This window comes from Nicotiana sylvestris, chromosome 1 (genome assembly GCF_000393655.2).
Source record: "Nicotiana sylvestris chromosome 1, ASM39365v2, whole genome shotgun sequence".
NCBI lineage: Eukaryota > Viridiplantae > Streptophyta > Magnoliopsida > Solanales > Solanaceae > Nicotiana > Nicotiana sylvestris.
Window position 1 is genome coordinate 182,020,331 of NC_091057.1, and position 24,963 is coordinate 182,045,293.

The window sequence follows — 24,963 nt, forward strand, 5'->3', positions numbered from 1 at the left end:
TGATTGGTTGGATCATTACAGATTGGTAAGGAGGACAAGGGATTGTATCTACTACAAGACAAGTCATTACTAGGTCGCATATTCAACCAGGATCAAGCTCAATCAAGGAATAAAACTCCTCAACAAGTATCTGAGGTGAAACCTGTACATAAGTCTACTATGTCTGAGAATAAGTTTGCTTGTATGGCTAATGGACACTCTGAATCTAGTGTACTTTGGCATAGAAAGCTAGGTCATGCACATATAGATTTAATCAAGAAATACACAGCCCGAAGCAATTTGAAGGACTGCCACACACACTGTATTGTATGCCCTTTAGCTAATCAAACAAAGTTACCTTACAAGCTAAGTACTACTACTTCTAATGTTATTTTTGAACTGATTCATTGTGATGTATGAGGGCCATATAGGGTACCTACATATAACAGTAAAAGATTCTTTATTATTATTGTAGATGACTTCTCTAGATTTACCTAGATTTTCTTACCTGTCTCTAAGTTTGATACAGTGGTTGTTCTAAAAGATTTCCTAACAAAGGTGAAGAATGTGTTTTCCACATCAGTTAAGACCCTTAGAACTGATAATGGTAGTGAATTATTTAACCATGAAGTTCACAGTTTACTGTCATCTATAGGTATCATTTATGAAAGTACCTGCATTTATACACCTCAGCAAAATGGAGTTGATGAGAGGAGACACAGGACAATTTTAGAAATGGCTAGGGATCTGAGGTTTCAAGTTGTTATTCCTTTGAAATTTTGGGGAGAGTGTGTATCTACATGTTTACTTGCTCAACGGGCTTTCCTCAAGAGTTATTGGTGGCAAATCACCTTTTGAGATGCTTTATTTGCATGCTCCATCTCTCTCACATCTCAGAGTGTTTGGTTGCTTGTGCTATGCAACCTCACCCAAGGAGTTGGACAAATTTACTTCAAGAGCAGTACCTGGTGCATTTCTAGGCTATTCTTCAACTCAGAAGGGCTATAAGGTCTATGATCTTCACTCAAAAACCTTTACTGTAAGTAGAAATGTGGCGTTTAAGGAAGAAATCTTTCCTTTTAAATATCTACAAACCACTGGCATACCCATGTTTCCTGTGCTAGATCTGCTACCTACTACCACTGAAATTCAATCTGTACCTGAGCCATATGGTACTCCTTTGACACCTGTTTCATCTTAGAGTCCACCTATGGACACATTCCCAACTAATTTTCAACCTTCAGAGGAGCCTGCTTCTTTAGGTTCTTCTCCTTCTGCAATGGAGACTAGTGTTCAAGAGTCTTCACAGGCTCCTTCTACAGATCTTAGAAGATTATCAAGACCCAATAAGCCCCCTCTATAGTTGCAAGATTATGTGACATAACCAGTCACATCTCATACCTGCAAATACCCTATATCCTCATGTGTGTCCTATGATGCTTTCAAACCAGCTCATCTTCATGCTTTATCATCCTACTCTTCTATCACAGAACCAAAATCTTTCAGAGAAGCAGCTTCAGATCCCAAATGGATTGCAACTATGAAATTTGAAATAGCTGCTCTAGAAGCTAATCACACATGGAGTGTTGTGGATCTTCCTACAAGCAAAACTCTTATTGGGTGCAAATGTATTTTCAAGATAAAGCTCAAGGCTTCAGGGGAAGTTGAGAGGTACAAGGCCAAGCTGGTGGCCAAGGGCTATAGCCAGAAATAAGGACTTGACTACACAGAAATATTTTCTCATGTAACCACGATGGTAACTATGAGGACCGTCATTGCCTTAGCAGCTGCTAAACAGTGGGTCATCTACCAAATGAATGTGCACAATACCTTCCTTAATGGTGATATACTAGAAGAAGTCTACATGCAGATTCTTGATGGGTTTGCTAGACAGGGGGGAGTCACACAAGGTCTTCAAACTACATAAGGCATTGTATGGGCTCAAACAGGCCCCAAGGCAATGGAACAAGAAATTAATAGAGGCATTGCTGCACATGGGATTTTAACAAAGCCACTTTGACTACTCTATGTTTACCAAACACAAGGGCAGTTATTTATTTGTGGTGCTGGTGTATGTGGATGATCTACTGATCACAGAAAACAATGTGATGCTATTAAACCAGACAAAAGCAGATTTGCAAAAAAAATTAAAATGAAAGATCTAGGCGATCTGAAGTTCTTTCTAGGCATTGAAGTTGCTAGATCAAAAGAAGTTATTGTCATGTCTCAAAGGAAATATGCCTTGGAACTCATCTCTGAGTTAGGGCTAGGGGAGCTAAGCCAGCAGGCACACCCCTTGAGCTGAATCTGAATCTAACATCTGAGGAGTATGACAAAGCTGTAGCAGGCATAGGAAGCTCGGAAACAACAAATGCTATGCTCAAGGATCCAGGCAGTTATCAAAGACTTGTAGGGAGGCTACTTTGCTTGACTATGACTAGACTAGACATAGACTTTGTTGTTCAAGTCTTGAGTCAGTATATGCACAGTCCTAAGGTGTCTCATATAGAAGCTTCCTTGAGGGTTGTGAGGTGCATAAAAGGGGCTCCTGGACTAGGACTCTTTATGCTAGCACAGAATGCAAATCAGTTGTCTGCATACTGTGATTCTGACAGGGGTTCTTGCTTACAAACTAGGAGGTCAGTCATAAGTTATATAGTGAAGTTTGGTGATGCTTTGAACTCATGGAAGTCAAAGAAACAGGAGACTGTCTCCAGATGAGTTTAGGAGCATGGCATCATGTACTGCTTAGATAGTTTGGTTGACTGGGCTGTTCAAAGAACTTGGAATTCAGCTAAACTCACATGTGAAGTTTATGTGTGATAGCAAAGCTACAATTCAAATTGTAGCCAATCCCATCTTACATGAAAGAACCAAACATATTGATATAGATTGTCATTTTGTTCGGGAAAGAATAGTACAAGGGGTAATGAAAACTTAGCATGTATCTACCAAGGAGCAGTTAGCAGACTTACTCACAAAAGGCTTGGGAAAGACTCAACATGACTATCTTCTGGACAAGCTTGGAGTGAAGAACCTCTTCAAGCGTTCAGCTTGAGGGGGAGTGTTGAGAGAAGATGACCTACTAAACTATAGTTAGCTAAGGTGGTTAAGAGGAGTGTTAGATAAACTTATTAGTGTGGTTAGTTAGGAAGGTAGTTAGGAAGTTAGCAACTAATTATTTGCATAAATACACAGTAAATACTCTCTTGTAAAGACACGATATTCATTTTTCTTCTCCTCAATGAAACAGTTACTCTGTTTTCCCTCTTAGCTTCCTCTTCAAGTTAAACCTTCATCTAAGAACTTCCATAACTACGGAAGCTAACAAAACCGGATAATAAGGAGCGAATAACATTTTTCACTTTTGCTGATAATTCTATTCTGTTTTTTTAGTGAGGAAAAGCAATCTTTCTGCTCGTACAACATTAATACGAGAGAGTTAATTACTTCTGTAATGTCAGACTGCATTGATTCTCCTGAAGAGGTCACGGATGTGATCGCACAAATGATGTTCTACAGGAAAGCGTCTAGGAATATTAACTGGTTGGAGGTTTAAATTAGAATAAGAAAACTTCGTTTTTTCTTGGAGATCTTTGCTCAAGTGTTGAAGTCTAATAAAGTTACTTTCTTCTTTGCTTTGTTTCAAATCTTATACATTATCTTTGCACTCTTTACTATTGTGAATACTGTTAGGGATATAGTGATATGCCCTAGATCCAATATCATATTTGATGATTTGAACATATTTTTGTGAACGTTATTTGATATAAAAATATATGGCATTAGATATTCTTTTATCATAGTTATTATTAATTGCTTGATTAATTTGATAAGGTCCTTGATAAAATTTTGAGACTTGTCATCGTGATGGAGATCATGATAATGAGAGTAAAGTTTCTTATAATTTAATCTAAATTTGTTCTTGATCATAGGATTATTAATTTGGACATTAGTAATCCGGTTAGATGAATATTTATGTGATCGTCTTTATCGGATAAAGATTAGTTGATTTCATTAACTAAATCACATAGATAGATGATGCATTTAGAGATATGATCATTGAACCGACTCATTGGATAATTCCTAATGGTTAGAATTACCATAAACTGTCAATAGGATATTCTCTTGAAGAATGTGATGTAACCGTTTCCTTTGACCTGAGATCATCATAGTAATTGACAAGTTATTTACTGTGCTTTGATACTAGACACCTATGGCCCTAGGGCGATAGTTGAAAGGATATTGGGTATGATTAAATGCTTGTAGAATTAGTGATTGTTCAAGATGGAATCTGTCAACTCTTGGTAATGAGTTTAAGCTCCATGTTGTCATGAATTATAAACGACCAAATTAAGACCTTGGTCAGGGCAATTGAATGAAAGAAGAAATGAGTTTCTTAGGTCATTCAATGGTCGATTATATTTGACATGAGCACATAGTTGGTCGCCTATTAGGATTTGACAGTTGAACCATATCCTAGGGTGATCTAAAGCTATAAGGACAGAAGGAATTACTACATTATTCTTCTACGGGTTCTTGAGAGTAAATTGTATACTTCATGCTATCCGGTCGTTAAGGAGTGTTGCTAGACGCCACCCTTGATTAGTATATTAATGTGGTCAATTTACTACCGGTTTAGTATTGAACCTATGGGGTCGCACACTAACGAGTGTTCTGATCTTTGCTAAAGGATTAATTAACTTATTATTTTATAATTAAATTAAGAGAATTTAATTAGTCAAATATATTTAGTTATTAGTCCAAATGAAATATTGTTATACTCTTTGCTAGCACAGAGATTATAATTAATATTGTGAACGAATTGAAGTTTTTTATTTGGAATAAAAAATTAAATTATATCTCTTGATTGAAATATATATGTGATATATATAATTAATATTTATTTGCACAAAGTGTGCATATAGTATATTAATAAAAACTTATTTGGAAATCCAATTTAGAATTGGAATGGATAAAAAGTCCAAAAGTGGACGTGAGATTAGCTCAAACCCATTAAGAATGAGATTGATATTTTTTAATATAAAATATTAGTTAATTTTCACAATCCAATCCAATTTGGAATTGAATTGGAACGTCCTTAAAGGACAAGCTGACGATGGCACACGTTTCCGATTAGGAAAGGTATATACGTTTCTCCAATGAAAAATTCCATAAGTTTATTTTTGGAATAAACTTTTACCCTAAGTAAATCATTACCTCAACCAAATAGGAAAAAGGTTTATAGGTGATGCTATATAAAGGGTGATGGAAGAAAATTTACCAATTAATTCTTGAGAAGAAAAACACTTTGTGAAAGTGAGAGAACAACACAAGCCAAGAGAGAAAATACAATTACAAGAAAAGTGTTTCTTGTTCTTCTAACATTGAGTTGAGATTTTTGTGAAAAATTTCAACACAATATTTCGTTCAATTTGTTCGCGGGTTTCATTGATCAAAGAGTTGATAGCAAGGATCAGTCTCGGTGTGGATACGCATAGAGTCTTCGCACTATCGAAGAAATTTTGAAACGAGACTCTCTTCACCAGGTACGTCTTAGATGTGATCTATTGACATGTAAATAAATTTTAAACATAAAAAGATCTGCCTAGGATTGTTATTGTCTTCCGCTGCGTGTTACGAACACCTATACGCATACAACTTGATCGATGATGTTTATCGATGATAATCTCACAGTTGAGTGATTGATTATGTAATCCATTCTCAAAATGGCTGTTGTCTTAGTGCTTTACAACATGTTTGGATGGTTGTTACCTATTTATCGTATCGTAGTGTTACTTTAAATACGATGTTTGTTTTGATTGTTACTTAAATTTTATTGTATCGTATCGTTAAATTTGTTATTACGTAACGACGAAATGTGCCACTTTATGTAACGACCGATTTGGTGTGGTCGCGTCGTTATCTTGTCTTTTTCTCTCAATCTCACCCTTCAGTATAATTATATAGTTTTGTTTTATCATTTATCCTTACCCCGCATCATAATTTTTGTTATAATATTACAAGTTTATTCTTTATATTGCTGGTGCGTGATATCATAAAACGACGTCAAACGATATAATCTATCCAAACAATACAGTACAATATAATACAATATAATATATTATGAAATGATATATAACAACTATCCAAACAAGCTGTTAGTGATCAGATATAATATGACAGCAAATATTCGGAGAAGCCACTGTCAGTTATCAGTTAGCTTACACTCCTGGGGAAGAGGGAGGGATTTTGGACGTAATTGTTTGCGGTTTTTTGGACGATTCTAGATTTTAAAACTATAAGTAATAAATATGTACATGTCAGTTTCCCATAATTACAAACACCCTAGGACCCGATTGACGTTAATTCTTATAACTTTATTTAGTACAATATTTTTTGTTTGGTCATAACATAAGCAGTACAGTGAGATATAGTTCCAATATTGAACTTTACTAGATTTTAGTTGTATTTAAGAAAAGGTTCGTGAGATCTTTCGTCTTGCAGTGGTCTCAGTACATGTTTTTGGTAATATTACATAAGGAATCTTGACCACTACAAAAAAAATTGATTTTACTCCAGCTCAGTTTATCGAGGACATGACCATCAATATGAAGATATGGAGGTCGAGAAATTAGGGTAGAAGGTTAGTAAGTAGTCAAGCGTTTTTCTTTTCCATATATACCAGTAGTATTAGTGTTAGTCTTGCATTTTCTTATTCTTAGCTTTCTATTACTACTTAGTGTTTTCTTAGCTTCGGTGTTATTATATAGTATCTTGCTATTGTTACAGTTTTCTTTTTCATTTTTCCATGAGTCGATGAGCGGAGGGTCAGTCAGAAACAACTTCTATACCTTCTCAAGATAGGGGTAAGCAATTGCGTACACATTACCCTCTCAAACCACATCTGTAAGATTGCACTGTATTTGTTATTGTAGTTCATGTTGTTAAATTTTAATGTCTAGAACTCATCATTTTCTTAGTTTCAAGATGATTTACAAGTTGAAACTAGATTAGACTTGAACCAAAGAAACAAATAAAATCTGCTGATTTTCAGTTAAACTAAACGTGATATAATTGAACGCAAATTTCAATTGAACTTTTAATATGTAAACAGTGCTATCCCCCACTACGAAGTACTAATTATCATATCCAATAGTATAACTTTTTGGGGCTCTGACACAATTACCTACAAAAACAAAATTATTTATTTTTGTCTATTCATTTATTTTTTTACCCATAAATTAATTATATTTTCTACCCATAGTAGTTTTGTAGGGAATTTTTTCTTTATTCTCCAATTCTTTTTTATTTCTATGCTTCTTTTTTTCCTTTTCTCCTTTTCTTTTTTCTCGTTTTCTTCTTATTTTTTTTCTTTTTTCCTTTTCTAATTTCATTTAACTTCTTTTCTTTATATTCTTTTTCTCTTCATAATCTAATTTTATTTATTGTTTTCACTATTTTTTATTATTCTTTTTTTATATTATTACTAAAGAAAAATTAAATTGTGTACCAATTAAATGTAGCTAATACAATCAAAAAGTATTAACTAACATATGATACCAGTATAGTGTATAGCTATACCAACAGGGTATACAATTGTACGCAAAGAGTTAAAAAAAATTAATTCAATTATTAAACTAAAATAATATCAGTTGTCAATAAAAAATTTAAAAAATTCTAAAAGGATCTAATTGTAAGAGTATACCGTTACATTATATAGCATACTATAATTTTATTTTATTTTTTGCATTTTGAATTTGCCCCTCACGCTGGGTAAAAGTTTAATGCAAATTAAAAGTGAAAAGGCAAGTGAATTTACGGGTAATAAGTATACTATTATAGTATATTGTATACTATTACAGTATATTTCATATTATTATAGTATACTATAACAATATATTGTATACAATAATAGTATATTGTTGTAGTATAACTATATACTCCTATATTATATTGTGTATTATAGCGATATACTGTTAGGTAATTGTGTTCTTCTTCGATTATTACAATATACCGTTGTAGTTTGTTGTAAACTGTAATAGTATATTGTTGCAGTAAATACTCTTACAACATATTATATACCGTAGCAGTATAATATTGGGTAGCTGTATTTTTCTTCGATTTTCAGCTGAAAATTTCGATCTCAATCACCTCAAATCAGCTCCAAATGCTATCAAATTTCAGTATGAACTTCCAGAAGGTATTATAAGCAATATTTAACAGCACCCACTTTGAATCAAATAAGAAACCTTCAAAATAAAAATTTTAAGCCAAGGCAAGAGCAAAAGATAAGGAAAGAACAATCAAGAAAAAGTGGAGCAGAATTGAAACTAGCCATTTTTGTTAGTGGCGCAGAATTGATCCACATAATCTTCGTTAGTCTGAGCAAATAAAAAGTAATGATATGCCAAGCAACTGAAATCTGATCAATTCCAAAGATATTCAAAGTAATAGATGCTCAATACCACTTGCAGGAAATAAAATACAGAAACATGTTCCTCGAGACACAAGTACAGCAACTTCTTTACCATGCTGAATAAGTTAAGAACCCTACACAGCTGTTCAGCTTCATCTTCGTTAACAAAAAGACTGTCATCTGACGACTGGGACCCCAAGTAGATGAATTTCGGGGAAAAAATGCAAAAAACTAGCAATCAGCTAGAGAAAATCATGGTAAACGCAAAAATAAATCAGTAATTAAAAGAAGCAAGCTGCTTCTATAAACTAACCCCCTCAATGCCCAAGTCTTCACATTGCTTGGCATCTAATATGTCAATTGACGATGGAGTTTTTTTGTGGATCTACAATAGCTAAACGATATGCTCGTCAGATTCGAAGGCAAAGCAGTAGCTGTATCTCAATATTTCTACTCAACAAGTGCAACTCCCAGCTCCTGCCCCGAAAATCAAAGAAGCATATCCGGGACTCAATTATTGAACGTCTTCCAAGATACGATTTTGAAGTTTGGGACTGCAGGGCCAAACTTCGGACATTATCTGGTTAAACTTTGTCTGATGTTTGTAACTATCACGCCAGACTTCAGAAAACATTATCTGAAGTTCAAATATAATAAGCTGATTGTCTAAAGTTTACACTACAAACTGAAGAACTTCAGACTAATTTGTCTAAAGTTTACATTATGAACTTAAGTTTTCCCGATTTCCTTTGCAAGTCAGGACAAACTTTAGGCGAAAATATTTGAAGTTTTGCTTAGATAAAGCCACACTTCCGGCAAAATTTTTGAAATTTAAACTTTAGACATAGTATCAAATAAGCTTTTAATGGTTTGGCATTGTTGAGAATTGAAGCGAGAGCTTTGCTAATTAGTCTGAAGTTTGCACTATGAACTGAAAGCTGTCTGATTGCCTTTGCAAGTCTAGCCAAATTTCAGGCGAAAATATCTAAAGGTTTGCTTTGATAAGGTCACACTTCAGGCAAAAAAAAAATTTTGAAGTTCAAACTTCAGACATAAATTTTTGCTACTTCAGGCTCGTATGTCTGAAGTTATCCAAAAAGTAGGTAGACTACTTACTAATTTTTTGTACAAAGTGAGTATAAGTTCAATGGTGGCTCTGAAACGGGGTATAGATGCAAATGCCCCTTAATTCGTGATGGTGAGCTACCTATGGCCCAAATTAGGGAAAACTATACAATATAGCTAAGGGGTTTTTTCATTCCTATACACTATTGGAAATTTTATTACCCTAAATATTCATATTTAGTAAATTACCCTACCTACACAAGTTTTATTTACAAAATATATACCTACCTACACAAACTTTATTTACAAAATATATACCTACCTACACAAGTTTTATTTACAAAATATATACCTGTCATCTTTTAAGGCATCAGATAGACATTGTAAAGCTCATCTCATGTTAAGTTTTCTTCTTCACTTCAACTCGGACCTTCCTTATTCATTTTCAAACCCTGTAATCAATTCAAACTATAAATGGGCTGATTATAGAACACTGCAAAGTTAAAACTTTACACATAAAAATAATTTCTTTATATAAAATAATGAGCTACTTGCCACTTTCGTCTTTGTTCAAATTCAGAAGTGTGCGCAAGATTTGGAATACCCTATTTATGCACCCTCATCTTGGCTTCCTTCATTATCTACATTCCAACTACGATACCGGTTTGGATTTGGATGATGTGACAGACTATGATGAGAAGGAGATCGAACGTGAGGGCAGGGACAAAGAATACTTTATCATGATCGCGAAGTGTAGTCATGGCTTGCTTCTGGAGCAAACGACTAGTTTTGATGGTTCTCCTAACACTAATCTGAAATATCGCATACAATGCCCTCTATTGCGCCAAAGGCTTGCTATCCCAAATCCACGAAACCCTAGTTTGTGCATTGCCTTGGATTTCGTTCACTCTAAAGATGCGGTCAAGTTGGTATCTGTTTATGAAGATGATGAAAATCAATATTCACTTGGTTATGAAACTCTCGCTCTTGGTATTGGAAGTGATCAAACTACTTACTACTGGCGAGCTGTTGAGGTACCATCACCTAACTTACAGCAGAACAGTGGACGAAATGGAAAGAGGAAGAAAATTGATGTTTTCTTTAGAATGGAGGTTGCTTATTGTATTTGGTATGTTAAACGGAGAATGATGATCTTGATATAGAAGTTGATGTTTTGGATATGGCTAATGAGAACTACATTGGTCATACTACTTTTCCTAGAGGTTTCTTCTCAAAGTTGAGCTTGAGCAGCCCTAATCTCTTCGATTGGAATGACCGGCTCTCATTCGCTGAACTAGTAAAAGATGAGCTCCATGTCTTGGTGTTAGACGATTATAGAAAGTTGAAATGGGCTGAAAGAAAGCGGATCATCAAGCTGACTTTCTTGAAACCGGATAATAAGGAGCGAAGAACATTTTTGACTTTTGCTGATAATTCTATTCTGTTTTTTTTGAGCGAGGACAAGCAATCTTTCTGCTCGTACAACATTAATACGAGAGAGTTAATTACTTCTGTAATGTCAGACTGCATTGATTCTCCTGAAGAGGTCACTGATGTGATCGCACAAATGATGTTCTATAGGAAAGCGTCTAGGAATAACTGGTTGGGGGTTTAAATTAGAATAAGAAAACTTGTTTTTTTTTTTGTTTTTTTAGATCTTTGCTCAAGTGTTGAAGTCTAATAAAGTTACTTTCTTCTTTGCTTTCTTCAAATCTTATAAATTATCTTTGCAATCTTTATTTAGTACAATATTTTTTTTTGGTCATAACGCAAGTAGCACAATGAGATATAGTTCCAATATTGAACTTTACTAGATTTTAGTTATATTTAAGAAGGTTCCTAAGATCTTTCGTCTTGCGGTGGGTGTCAGTACATGTTTTTGGTAATATTACAAAAGGAATCTTGACGACGACAAGAAAATTTGATTTTTCTCCAGCTCAGTTTATCGAAGACATAACTCTTGTGTGGAGGTCGAGATTTATGTTAGAAAGGTAGTTGATAGTCGAACGTTTTTCTTTTCCGTACCAGTAGTATTAGTGTTAATCTTGCATTTTCTTATTCTCTTAGCTTTCTATTACTACTTGTTGTTTCCTTAGCTTCGGTATTCTTATTATATAGTATCTTGCTATTAATACTGTTTTCTTTTTCATCTTTACATGAGCCGATGAGCGGAGGGTCTGTCGGAAACAACTTCTATACCTTCTCAAGGTAGGGGTAAGCAACTGCGTACACACTACCCTCCCAAACCCCAATCTGTAAGATTACACTGTATTTGTTATTGTGGTTCATGTTGTTAAATTGTTGGGAATAAACCCCGTAAAAATAATATTCACGGTATTAGTGATAAACGCAGAACACTAAGTTATGGTTAAATCAGCAAAAATAGAAATGCAGCAATAATGACACCAAGATTTTACGTGGAAACCCTTCTGAATAAGGGAAAAAACCACGGCCAAGAAGAGCAACTGATATTACTATAACGAGGAATTTTACACTGTGTAGTAACGAGTAAAAAATACTCCTAAGACCACTACACCCTCAAAAAAAATAAACACTCTTTTGCTTTTTTCCACCTCACTACAATATCTCTCACACTCTATTTTTCTTCACAAACTATTTTCTTATAGTTTATGGAATATCTTGCTCTCTCTTTTCTCTCTTTGTTGGTGTGTAGAAATAAGAGTTAAAGCTCTCCTTTTATAGCCAAAACCTTACTCTCTAAAGCCTACAATATTTGACAATTTACACACCCTTTTCACAATTTCAACAAGGTTGGCTACCAAACCAAACCAAGTCAATAAAAATGGCTACCAAACAACAAGGTTGGCTACCAAACCAAACCAAGTCAACAAAATTGGCTACCAACTCATTTGAATGAGATGGACACCATATCAATCTCCCCCTCCAGCCTCATTCATCTAGAGGAGGTAGCATTGTCTTCTAGTTTGAGTGCCTGCCGACAAGTTCTTTGCATAGCTCGAACTTGTCTCTTGGTACCACCTTGGTCAACATATCTGCAGGATTTTCACTCGTGTGAATCTTTTTGACTTGAAGTGATTCGTTCTCCACTTGCTCACGAATCCAATGATATCTGACGTCAATGTGTTTTGTTCTCGCATGGTACATGGAGTTTTTGCTCAGGTCTATTGCACTCTGACTGTCGCAATAGACAACATACTCCATCTGTCGCAATCCAAGTTCTTGAAGAAATCTCTTGAGCCATATCATCTCTTTGCCAGCTTCAGTAACTGCAATATACTCCGCTTCAGTTGTAGATAGTGCGACACACTTCTGCAACTTCGACTGTAATGATATAGCTCCCCCCAAGTATCCACTTTATAGCTTCCCAATGCTCTTTTCCTGGATTTTCGAGAAATCTGCTAACAACACCGACTGCATGAGCAATATCTGGTCGAGTGCATACCATTGCTTACATCAAACTTCCAACGGCAGAGGAATAAGGAATCTTGGCCATTCTCTCTTTTTCCTCCGTTGTTGTTGAACACATCTTCTTGCTCAACTTCAGATGACCAGGAAGAGGTGTGCGAACCAACTTAGCACTTTTCATATTGAAGCGCTCCAGTACACGTTCTATGTACTTCTCCTGTGACAAGTAAAGCTTCCTTTCGTTTCTAGAACGAGTAATTCTCATGCCCAAAATCTGCTTAGCATAACCCAAGTCTTTCATTGCAAAAGACTTATTCAACTATTTCTTCAACTCGTCAATCTTAGAAGAATTCCTGCCCACAATCAACATATCATCCACATATAGCAAGAGGATGATAAAATCGTCATCAGAAAATCTTTGTACAAACACACAGTGATCTGAAGAAGTCTTCTTGTAGCCTTGCTCCCCCATAACAGACTCAAACTTCTTGTACCACTGTCTGGGAGCTTGCTTCAATCCATATAGACTCTTCTTAAGTTTGCATACAAGATTTTCTTTACCTTTTGCCTTGAAGCCTTCAGGTTGTTCCATATAAATCTCCTCTTCTAAGTCACCGTGAAGAAAAGCAGTCTTCACATCCATCTGCTCAATCTCCAAATCAAGACTGGCAGTCAAACCAAGAACTGTCCAAATGGAGGACATTTTTACGACAGGAAAAAATATTTCGTCAAAGTCAATACCTTTCCTTTGACCAAATCCCTTGACAACCAATCTAGCTTTGTATATGGGCTTCAAACTATGTTCTTCAGCTTTAACTTTGAACACCCACTTGTTCTTCAAAGCTCTCATGCCCTTAGGCAATTTCACCAACTCATAAGTATAGTTCTCATGCAGAGATTTCATCTCATCTTGCATGGCTTCAATCCATTGATCCTTGTGCTCATTTTCTATGGCCTCCGCATAACATTCAGGTTCTCCATCATCAGTGAGTAATACATATTCATTGGGTGAATAACGGGAGGAAGGAGTACGAGGTCTAGAAGACCTCCTGAGTGGAATATCTAACTCGTCAGCAGCTTCGTGAGTATGAGCATCTACCTCATCAACATTAGCATTGTTATTACCATCACCATCAATATGTTGATCTGGAATATGGTTCTGGGCATCACCATCATTATTGAACCCACCAGCGTCATCCCCATTTGTATGAGGAACTTGATCAAGATTAACTAAACCTTCAGAACTTGAAGATTTTAACTTCTCCGCTTTGTTAATATCTTCAATGGTTTGATCCTCCACGAAGATAACATCACGGCTTCTCACAACCTTCTTCTCAATTGGATCATATAGCCTGTAACCAAACTCATCAAGGCCATAACCAATGAAGATGCACTGCCTTGTCTTGGCAGTTAATTTTGACCTCTCATCTTTAGGCACATGTACAAAAGCTTTGCAACCAAACACTTTCAAGTGGTCATAGGAAACATCCTTGCCATACCAAACTTTGTTTGGAACATCACTTTGCAAAGCAACCGTAGGGGATAGATTAATAACATGTGCGGCGGTCAACAAAGCCTCACCCCAAAAGGAATTCGGCAACTTTGCTTCAGAAAGCAAACATCTGACTCTTTCCATCAATGTCTTGTTCATCCTTTCTGCTAAACCATTAAGCTGAGGAGTCTTAGGAGGAGTCTTCTGGTGTCTGATACCCTGTTGTTTGCAGTATTCGTCAAACAGTCCACAATATTCACCACTGTTATCAGTACGAATACACTTCAGCTTCTTTCCAGTTTCTCTTTCAACTGAAGCCTGAAACTGCTTAAAGACACCTAACACTTGGTCTTTAGTCTTCAAGATGTAGACCCAAAGTTTCCTTGAACAATCATCAATAAAGGTAGCAAAATAAAGTGCACCACCCAAAGTTCTTGTCTTCATTGGACCACATAAATCTGAATGCACCAACTCAAGCAACTCTGTCTTTCTTGAAGGAGGATGAGACTGGAAAGAAACTCTTTTTTGTTTTCCAGCCAAGCAGTGCTCACATTTTTCTAATTTTGCACTTTCAAAATTTGACAACAATTTCTTCTTGGCCAGAACATTTAGTCCTTTCTCGCTAATGTGGCTAAGCCTCTTATGCCATAACGTTGAAGAGTTATGGCTCTCAACGGCATTCATCATATCAACACAGGTAGAGGTCGTAGTCCAGTATAGACCACGACGCTTTTCCCCACGAGCCACAATCATGGAGCCCTTAGTGAGCTTCCACTTTCCAGCACCATTGGTACTGACATATCCCTCATCATCCAAAACACCAACAGAGATCAAGTGCAAACGAACATCAGGTGCATGCTTTACATTGTTTAAAACTAGTTTAGTTCCAATACTAGTTTCCAAACAAATCGTTCCAACACCAGCCACCCTAGATACAGTCTCATTACCCATACTCAGAGTTCCAAAGTCACCCTGAGTATAGGATGAGAAAAATCCCTTTCTTTATGTCACATGAGATGCGGCACCACTGTCCACAACCCAGCTTGACTCATCGCAAGCAATATTTATCAGGTCCGCATCAAGGACTGTAACAAGATCTTCTGTAGTGACGGTGGCCACACGATTGCCATCTTCTTTCTGTTCTTCCTTGTCTCTATTCTCCTTTTTCAAAATCCGGCAGAACTTCTTTGTGTGCCATTTCTTCCCGCAATGATAGCACTCAATATCTTTAAGTCTGCTTCTGGATTTGCTTCTATTATGTTCTCTATTTTGAGAACCCCGATTCTTGTTTCTCTCCCTAGAGTCAGTCACCAAGACATCTAATGAGGAGGAACCCTGAGATTTTCTTCTCATCTCTTCATTTAGAAGGCTGCTCTTGGCAAGATCCATAGAGATCACACCATCCGGAGCAGAATTTGATAATGAAGTTCTAAGAATTTCCCAAGAATCTGGTAGGGAACCAAGTAGAAACAAGCCTTGAATTTCTTCATCAAATTTAATGCCCATAGCAGATAACTGGTTCATGATCCCCTGAAAATTATTCAGATGATCTGTCATCGCGGAACCATCGTGGTATTTTAAACCCAACATCTGCTTTATCAGAAACATCTTGTTGTTTCCAGTTTTCCGAGCATACAAACTTTCAAGGTGCTCCCATAGGGTCCGAGCATGTGTCTCCCCAGAAATATGGTTCAAAACATTATCGTCAACCCACTGTCTAATAAAGCCGCAAACCTGCCTGTGTAACAGATTCCACTCTTCATCTGATTTATTATCAGGCTTTACAGTGGCGAAGACAGGTTGATGAAAATTCTTGACATAGAGCAAATCTTCCATTTTGCCCTTCCAAATGGCATAATTTGTGCCATTCAAGGTAACCATTCTACTAGTGTTGGCTTCCATCGTTTATCACAAATACAACTACTATTTATTAGGAGACCAAAGTAATTCTTTTCTGATGTGGAAGTTCAGACTGTGCTGCAACCACAGAGCATACTCAGATAGAACCTTAGCTCTAATACCACTTGTTGGGAATAAACCCCGTAAAAATAATATTCACGGTATTAGTGATAAACGCAGAACACTAAGTTATGGTTAAATCAGCAAGAATAGAAATGTAGCAATAATGACACCAAGATTTTACGTGGAAACCCTTCTGAATAAGGGAAAAAACCACGGCCAAGAAGAGCAACTGATATCACTATAGTGAGGAATTTTACACTGTGTAGTAACGAGTAAAAAAATACTCCTAAGACCACTACACCCTCAAAAAAAATAAACACTCTTTTGCTTTTTTCCACCTCACTACAATATCTCTCACACTCTATTTTTCTTCACAAACTATTTTCTTATAGTTTATGGAATACCTTGCTCTCTCTCTTTGTTGGTGTGTAGAAATGAGAGTTAAAGCTCTCCTTTTATAGCCAAAACCTTACTCTCTAAAGCCTACAATATTTGACAATTTACACACCCTTTTCACAATTTCAACAAGGTTGGCTACCAAATCAAACCAAGTCAATAAAAATGGCTACCAAACAACAAGATTGGCTACCAAACTAAACCAAGTCAACAAAATTGGCTACCAACTCATTTGAATGAGATGGACATGTCTATCATTTTCTTAGTGTCATGTCATTTATTCATCTTCTTTCTTATGGCTTCTAAATTTAGCAACAACTCTCTTTCACAGAAGAAAGAACCATTTTCCTCATTGAACTGATCAGGTGACTCTGACACTATTATTTGAGGAAACTATAATTTAATAGTATCAAATTCATGAGGAGTCCCACACTAAAACAAGTCGTGCTTTACATGAATAAATTAACTACTGAAGTTAAAGAACATAATTGTCTATGCTACAAACCTCTAGATTGCAATCTGCAGGAAAATTAAAATAAAAAAATACATAAAAATATTTTTCTTTTTAAAAAGAAGAAGGTGCTCAGTGGATTGAGAATGAATTAGATAGATTGTCTTCAACAATAATTATATTAACGAGATTATTCAACAACCTCATCATAAATGAAACACTATTATTAAATCGTGATTTAGAAGTTGATTTTTTGGACATGGATATGAATGCTGCATTGGTCATACTACTTCGGAAGAAATTCAAAAATAGCCAAATTTATAAGTGGTCATTCAAAAATAGTCACAGTTTTATAAGTAATCGAAATTTAGTCATTTTTCATGTAAAAATAAATCTGAACGAATACACTGTTCAAAATCCGAAAATACTCCAGTATAATATACTGGAGTTCCCATAATATACTGGAGATTGGAGCACCGGTGCTCCAAACTCCAGTATATTATACTGGAACTTTCCGCATGTTGGAGTTCCAGCATAACATGCTAGAAGTTCATACATAGGTGCACCGATCTCCAGTATATTATGCTGGAACTTTCCGTGTTGCGGCAAAATAGTGACTGTTTTTCAATGACCTTGCAAATGCTGGCTATTTTTGAGTGACTAGTCCAAAAACTGACTAGCCCGTGCTATTTTTACTACTACTTCCCCTAGAGGTTTTGCTCCAGCGTTAAAAGTCTAAAAGGCTACGTTTTTCGTTGCTTCTTCACATCTTCATTTTATTTATATACTCTTTACCATTGTGAATACAAACTTGATCATCGATGTTTATCCATTGATAATCCCGAGTTGAGTAGTGTTTATTAATGTAGTGTTTTGATATCCTTCTTTTTAAAAAAAGAAAAGAAGAAGAAGAAGAATAAAGTGAATTAGCTCTTTATTTGGAAAAGATTCTACCTTTTTTACGATGATGAACCCACTTTTTAAGCTTTGTGTGCAATCTGAAAAATTAATGCCAAGATGATTTAGAAGTTGAAACTAGATTAGACTTGAACCAAAGAAACAAATAAAATCTGCTGATTTTCAGTTGAACTAAACATGATATAATTGAATGCAAAATTCAATTGAACTTTTAATATGTATTGAAACAGTGCTATCCCCCGCTACTAAGTACTAATTATCATATCCAATAGTATCAATTTTTGTCACATCGTGTAAAATATTCGAATTTTTACATTTCTATATAATATATGAAACTATATTACTCTCCCTACTCAAGTTTTACTATAATTACATTTTATACTCAATTACCATTTATGTACATTTTAAGGGAATTAATTATAATAATTAGTGTCCTAAAATTACTCTAACGTATCTTCCACTCCCCCACGTTTCTCTCGATGTGACGACCCAAAGGGGTCATCACCTGTTTCTAATTGAAATCTGTCTCCGAGGCCCTGAAAACTTCATTTAGAGTCGCCTCGATTTGTGTGCACAGTCCGGGCGCGTAGCCGGAAAGCTTAAACGTGAAATCTTGTGAAAAATTCTAAGTTTTTACCTCGAAATGAATAAGTTTGACTCCGGTCAACATTTTGGGTAAACAGACCCGGACCCGTGATTTGACGGTCCCGGAGGGTCCGTAGGAAAATATAGGATATGGGCGTATGCCCAGAATCAAATTCCGAGGTTCCAAGCCCGAGTTATGAATTTTTAAGTGAAATTGTTTTCTGAAAATGTTTAAAGAAAAAAAGAAATTTGAAATGAAATTTGATCAGAACGTGTTGGTATCGGGCCCGTATTTTGGTTCCGGCGCCTGGTACATGTCTTATATATGACTTGAGTCATTCCTGTGAAACTTGGTTGAAAACGGGTGTCGTTTGACGTGATCCGGACCCAAATTGGGAAAATTGATGTTTAAAAGGAAATCTAAGAAATTTCATGGATCTTAAGGCTCAATTCGGTGTTCATGATGTTACTTTGGTGATGTGATCACACGAATATGTTCGTAGGGTGTTTTGAGGTAGTGTGCATGCTTGGTCTAGAGTTTCGAGAGCTCGGGTGAGTTTCTAGTAGGTTCCGGGATGCCTTAGGCTTTAAAAGATCAAATGTTGCAGGTTCAGGAATTTTGACAGGTCTCTGAACCCTTTTGCGCAGCGCCCGCGAGGAAACGCGTGCGGCCGCGAAGGGGCCGGGGGTGATTTTTGACTTTTGGGTAAAATTTTGGAAAACTCATTTTCATGCATTGGGGTTGATTCATTTAGCATTCATTAATGTGATTAAGTAACTTATGACTAGATTCGAGCGGATTGGTGGTGGAATCATGAGGTAAAGCTATAATTGAGACTTGAGTGGTGTTTAAGGCATCGAGGTAAGTGTTTGGTCTAACCCTAGCTTGAGGGATTAGGAGTTGAGTCATATTTGCTACTTGCTTCTTGTTGAGTACGATGTATAGGCATGGTGACGAGTATCTATATGTTGGTGTCAAGCATGACCGTGGGTCTTAACTTGAAAGTTGTTGTGTTTTTGAATGACACCTTATATACTTTAATTAATGATCCTTTATGATTAAATATTTCCATTAATTGAGCTGAGTACTAGCAAAGTGAGATTGGTTATAACTGATTCTTCCTTGCCGGGATGACTATTTCGATATCCTTGTTCCCTTGCCGGGAAGTTATTATATTACTTATGTTCCCTTGCCGGGATTTCTTGTGATTGTGTGATGAACTGAAATGGGAGCGGGTGGTATACCTACCACAAGATATTATAAAATGGGAGCGGGTGGTACGCCTACCACAAGATATTATGAAATGGGAGCGAGTGGTACGCCTACCACAAGATTGATGAAATGGGAGCGGGTGGTACGCCTACCACAAGATATTATGAAATGGGAGCGGGTGGTACGTCTACCACAAGATATAATGAAATAGGAGCGGGTGGTACGCCTACCACAAGATAGAATGAAATAGGAGCGGGTGGTACGCCTATCACGAGATATGAGAAATGGGATCGGGTTGCACGCCTGCAACAAGAGGAAACTGAAAGTGAAAGTTGCCTTTATTTTCTTCATTTGTGATAGAAGTTATAATGCTAGCTTCTTTAATATTCCCTGTTATCCTCTTTTAACTGTTATCCCCGAAGCATGTTTCCCCTTCCCCAACTTTAACTGCTTATTACTTGTTTACTTTTCTGCCATATATTATATAACTGTACAGGTTTATCTGGAGTCTGGTCCTAGCCTCGTCACTACCTCACCGGGGTTAGGCCAGACACTTTCCAGCAGGGGTCGGTTGTGCTGATACTACGCTCTGTGCTCTTTTGCACATATCTAGGTTTTGGACAGCAGCAGTAGCGCGGGAGCTAGCCTTCAGTCTAGTGAGACATTGAGGTAGCCTTGCAGGCGTTCGCAGGCCCGGCGTCTCCTCTATCTTTTATTTCCGTCTGTTACCCCATATATTCGAGACAAACAGTTTATATTTTCTTTCAAATAGTTGTCTTTAGCACTCTTAGAAGTTCGTGAGTAATGTGACACCAGTTCTTCGTTAGAGGCATATGTTGATTCTCGCATTATTGTTCAGTTTTCTTTAAATTTAAGTCTTCCGCATATTTATTTAATTCCATTGCTTTCATGCTATCGCTGATAATTGTTAAAAGAAGAAATTGTTAATGAAGTAAGCAATTAAGGATTGGCTTGCCTAGCTCTCATTAGTAGGCACCATCACGACTCTCGAGGGTGGAAAATTCGGGTTGTGACACTCGATCACAATATACCACCCCCCCCCCCGGCTCCCCCACGTATCTTGCACTCACTCACGATTCCACCATTGATAATCATTAAAAAGCTTTGAAGCTTTGAAGCTTTGAATTCAAATTTGGGTTTTCAAAAAATATTATTTGTTTGAATTAGGTGTTGTTACAAAGAATTGAGAATTCTCTCTATGTCTCTCTCTATCTCTCAATCCCTAATTTCAGTAATGTAAAGCAAAGGAAAAGAGAGCAGCAATTCCACCATTGACAGCCATTAAAAAGTTTTGAAGCTTTGAATTTGAATTTGGGTTTAAAAAACCATTATTTGTTTGGATTGGGTATTGTTGCAAACAATTAGGAATATGGTTTGGAGTTTATGTCTCAATTTTGAGGGGTTTTGGTGAAGATTAGACTTGATTTTGGCTGCATTTCAGATTGAAACTCAAAGAAGAAGAAGAAGACATGATATGCATTATATTTACGAAATTGTAGTAAAATTGTATTCTATTGTTTATATTTTTTTTTATTTATTTAACTGTTGTATGAAAGTTGAACAACATTGCATAAAAATTATATATAAGTTGTATGATATTGTAATTGTGTATAACTGAGTAGAAATAATGTATGATAAGTTGTAGATAAGTTGTATAATATATAATTAGTTGTATGAATCTTGTTTTTGCTATGTATAAATCAGATACAAAATATACAAAAGACATATTGTATAAAAATTATATTTACGTGATATGATATTATAGTTGTATATAACTGGGTAGAAATAATGTATGAAAGTTATAGATAAGTTGTATAATATATAATTAATTGTATGAAATTTATTTTTACTATGTATAAATCATTTGTAAACAACTTGTAAAGATTATTTGATTTTTATTTTCAGATTTCTTAAGTGTAAAATGACAAATCCCTTCTTACTTTTGACATAAAACTAAAAAAAATGTATACCCTATCTATTCTAAGTGGCACATGCAAGTAATGGCTCTATTCTTTTCCTTTATTGGAATTTGAAGTTATAATTGAACAGTTAGAAATCATTTGTTTAGAAACGAATTAGCCAGTATTAACTTTATTATGCCTCTGCACGTGCAAAGCTTTGAAGTTAGCAAACAAAGAATTATAAGAAATGAGAACAATGTAAGAAAGATTGTGGCAAATAGTGTCAACTTAAGGTAATAATATATTGTCACGACCCAAAAACTGACCCGGTTGTGATGGCGCCTATCGTGATACTAGGTCAGCCAACTACTACTCATTTACTCCATATTTCATTTAAGGCTTAAGTATTGATAAAACAATAATTTTAACAGAAGTCCCATAAATATATAAAGGGGAAATCCAAACAAGCGGAAAAATACAAGTCCGACCTCGGGTGTCACTAGTCATGAGCAACATACTACAACGGTTCGAAGTAAAACAAGACTAATACAACTTGAGAGTAGCCAACAAGTACACTAAAAAGGAAGATAAGGAAGGAGAAGGCGGGACTACGATCGCCAGGCAGCTACCTCGTAATCTCCAAGGAAAGTCTCCAACCGATAAGATCAACAACCGCTACCGTGGCCCGAAATACCTGGATCTGCACACAAGGTGCAGGGGATAACGTGAGTACACCAACTCAATAAGTAACAAGTCCAAACTATAGACTAACGGTAGTGACGAACCAAACCTCAACAGGTAGCAACATTTAATTGTACAGAAAATAGACATGCTTGCAGTTCAAGTAAATTCTCAGCACTAAACAGAGTATGAACAGTACGGAGTATAAAGCTTAAGAACCTCTAAATACTAATGCACAGATAGTATAATCAATGTTATGTATACCTCCACTCACAAGTTCTCAACTACTCGGTACTATATATGGCCATCCGGCCTAGAGAAGATCCATCCCGGAATATATACACATCACTGACCGCAGTCATCCAGTACCGATGAATGCCATTCTAGCCCTATGAAGAAGATCCATCTCCAGGTATAAATACTTTGGACAAGATCCATGTCCAGGGAAGATCCATCCCTCAATATCATCAACTGCGCTCACTGGGGGTGTAAAGACTCCGGAGGGGCTTCTCTTAGCCCAAGCGCTATATCAAGCCAATGAAGGCATGATCAATATCTTGCTACGATGTGCAGTCTGATCCCATACTGTCAATCAATATCAGGCTCTCCACCTCACTCAGTCATTACTCTCCAGTCTCACACACACGGGCTCAAAAATGTCATGATACTAGCCCGAACATTGTTATGATGTGTCAAATAGCAGTAATCGAAACTGAGGCATGATAAGATATGCATGAACAGGATTGAGTACAGAATATCAATGAAGCTAATGACATGACAGCAAGAAATGACCTCTTGGGTCTTAACAGTATTGGCGTGAAGCCTTAACATGATAATTAGCATGATTTGCAGCTTATTCACTTAATCACATAATTACAACACAGATATTAGCTAGAAAGAGTCGCTAAGTGGTTCCATGGGATGACCCAGGCTGCAATTCTCACGGTGCACGACTACACGCCCATCACTTGGCATTTGCGTCACCTCAATAGTAATCATAGAACACATAGTTCGGGGTTTCGAACCCTCAAAACCAAGTTTGGAAGTGTTACTTACCTCAAGCCAAGCCAAACTCTAGCCCGCGACACCCTTGCCTCTCGATTCGGCCTCCAAATGCCCTGAATCTAACCAAAATTAGTATATAACCATCAATATACACTAAAGGAGTGAAACCCATACGAAAATTATCAATTTAACTCAAAAATCCCAGAATTGGTCAAACCCGACCTCCGGGCCCACATCTCGGATTCCGATAAAAATTACAAAACTAGAATCCTTACACTCTCACGAGTTCATACATACCAAATACATCAAAATCCGACCACAAACGACCCCTCAAATCCTCAAATCAAAGTCTCCAATTTCAAGCTCTAATTCCCCAATTTTAGGCTTTAAATTTCACTAATTTCATGTTTAATTGGTTAAAAATCATCATACCGATATTATCCTTCCAACATGCTAAAATCGAATCCGATAGTATTCATTCTAGATTCCAATGTACTCACCTCATCCAACACGACTGCTCTAATGACATGACACATCAATACAATCTAAAGCCACAACCTATGCGACCCGCGCACCAATAAACAATAGTCCAAATGTACTCAAAACATGAAAAAATGACCCAAATGAGAGAGTTGTACTGCAAGCTCACCAGTACCACCACCACACAATGCTGAGAACCCATCACACATCGTAAAACCAGAACACACGAATCTAACCCGAAGGATCATACCTCCATATAACTTTGCTGCAATGTGCGATCCTTCCAAACACTGGTCCACATGAAACACCTCGATTTGTTATGCTCAAAATCAACAACCACGCGCAATTTGATGTTTAGTACCAAAAGCAAATCATCATACCCACGGTAAGGCAAATGACATTACATTACACAAACCCGAAAGGACACAACCGATATGCCATCCACCGAGCAATACCCAATACTCTTTCCCCTCGAATTCCACTGAGAGACCCTAATAAAACCGCACCACATGTGCCTATAACCAACAAATCCTAACGCCTCGTAACACGGAGTCAACATACCCGACTCGATGCAGAACACCCATCCATATTGGGCCTACCAATGAACCCCAAATCAACATAGATGAATACCTTTTCGAAAGTTCACAATGACCAAATCATGGCACGTACAACATCTGACTAGCTTTGCCCACATCTTTACAATCCATAATTACAAAATAACCTGTTTATGAGAACTACTAGTCTCCAAGTCCATAAAGCACACGAATCACCATATCTGATTTCAAATCTACCGCCCGAATATCTAACACACCTCTAATACTCGATCATTCCATGAGGGTGATCCAAAAATTCTCTTGTGCCACCAAGCAAACTTTGAATATTAGCAGTCAATCAGACAAGATAGTGCCGCAATACCAATGAAGTATCCATACCTCAAACACATCGCCCTTTCTGAAATGTGTACCCTCATCAAGCCACACCAATCAGTGATCTCATTTATTTAGTCAT

The 24,963-nt window shown here is 36.6% G+C and overlaps 1 protein-coding gene across 1 annotated transcript; it reads left to right on the top strand.

Moving 5' to 3' along the window:
- The first annotated feature begins 1,732 nt into the window (after positions 1-1,732).
- On the top strand, positions 1,733-3,538 carry LOC138877682 (uncharacterized mitochondrial protein AtMg00810-like). Its single transcript, XM_070157312.1, has 3 exons — positions 1,733-1,860; positions 2,244-2,618; positions 3,376-3,538. Exons 1-3 carry the CDS (start codon positions 1,733-1,735, stop codon positions 3,536-3,538), a joined length of 666 nt encoding a protein of 221 aa, XP_070013413.1.
- Positions 3,539-24,963: the final 21,425 nt, after the last annotated feature.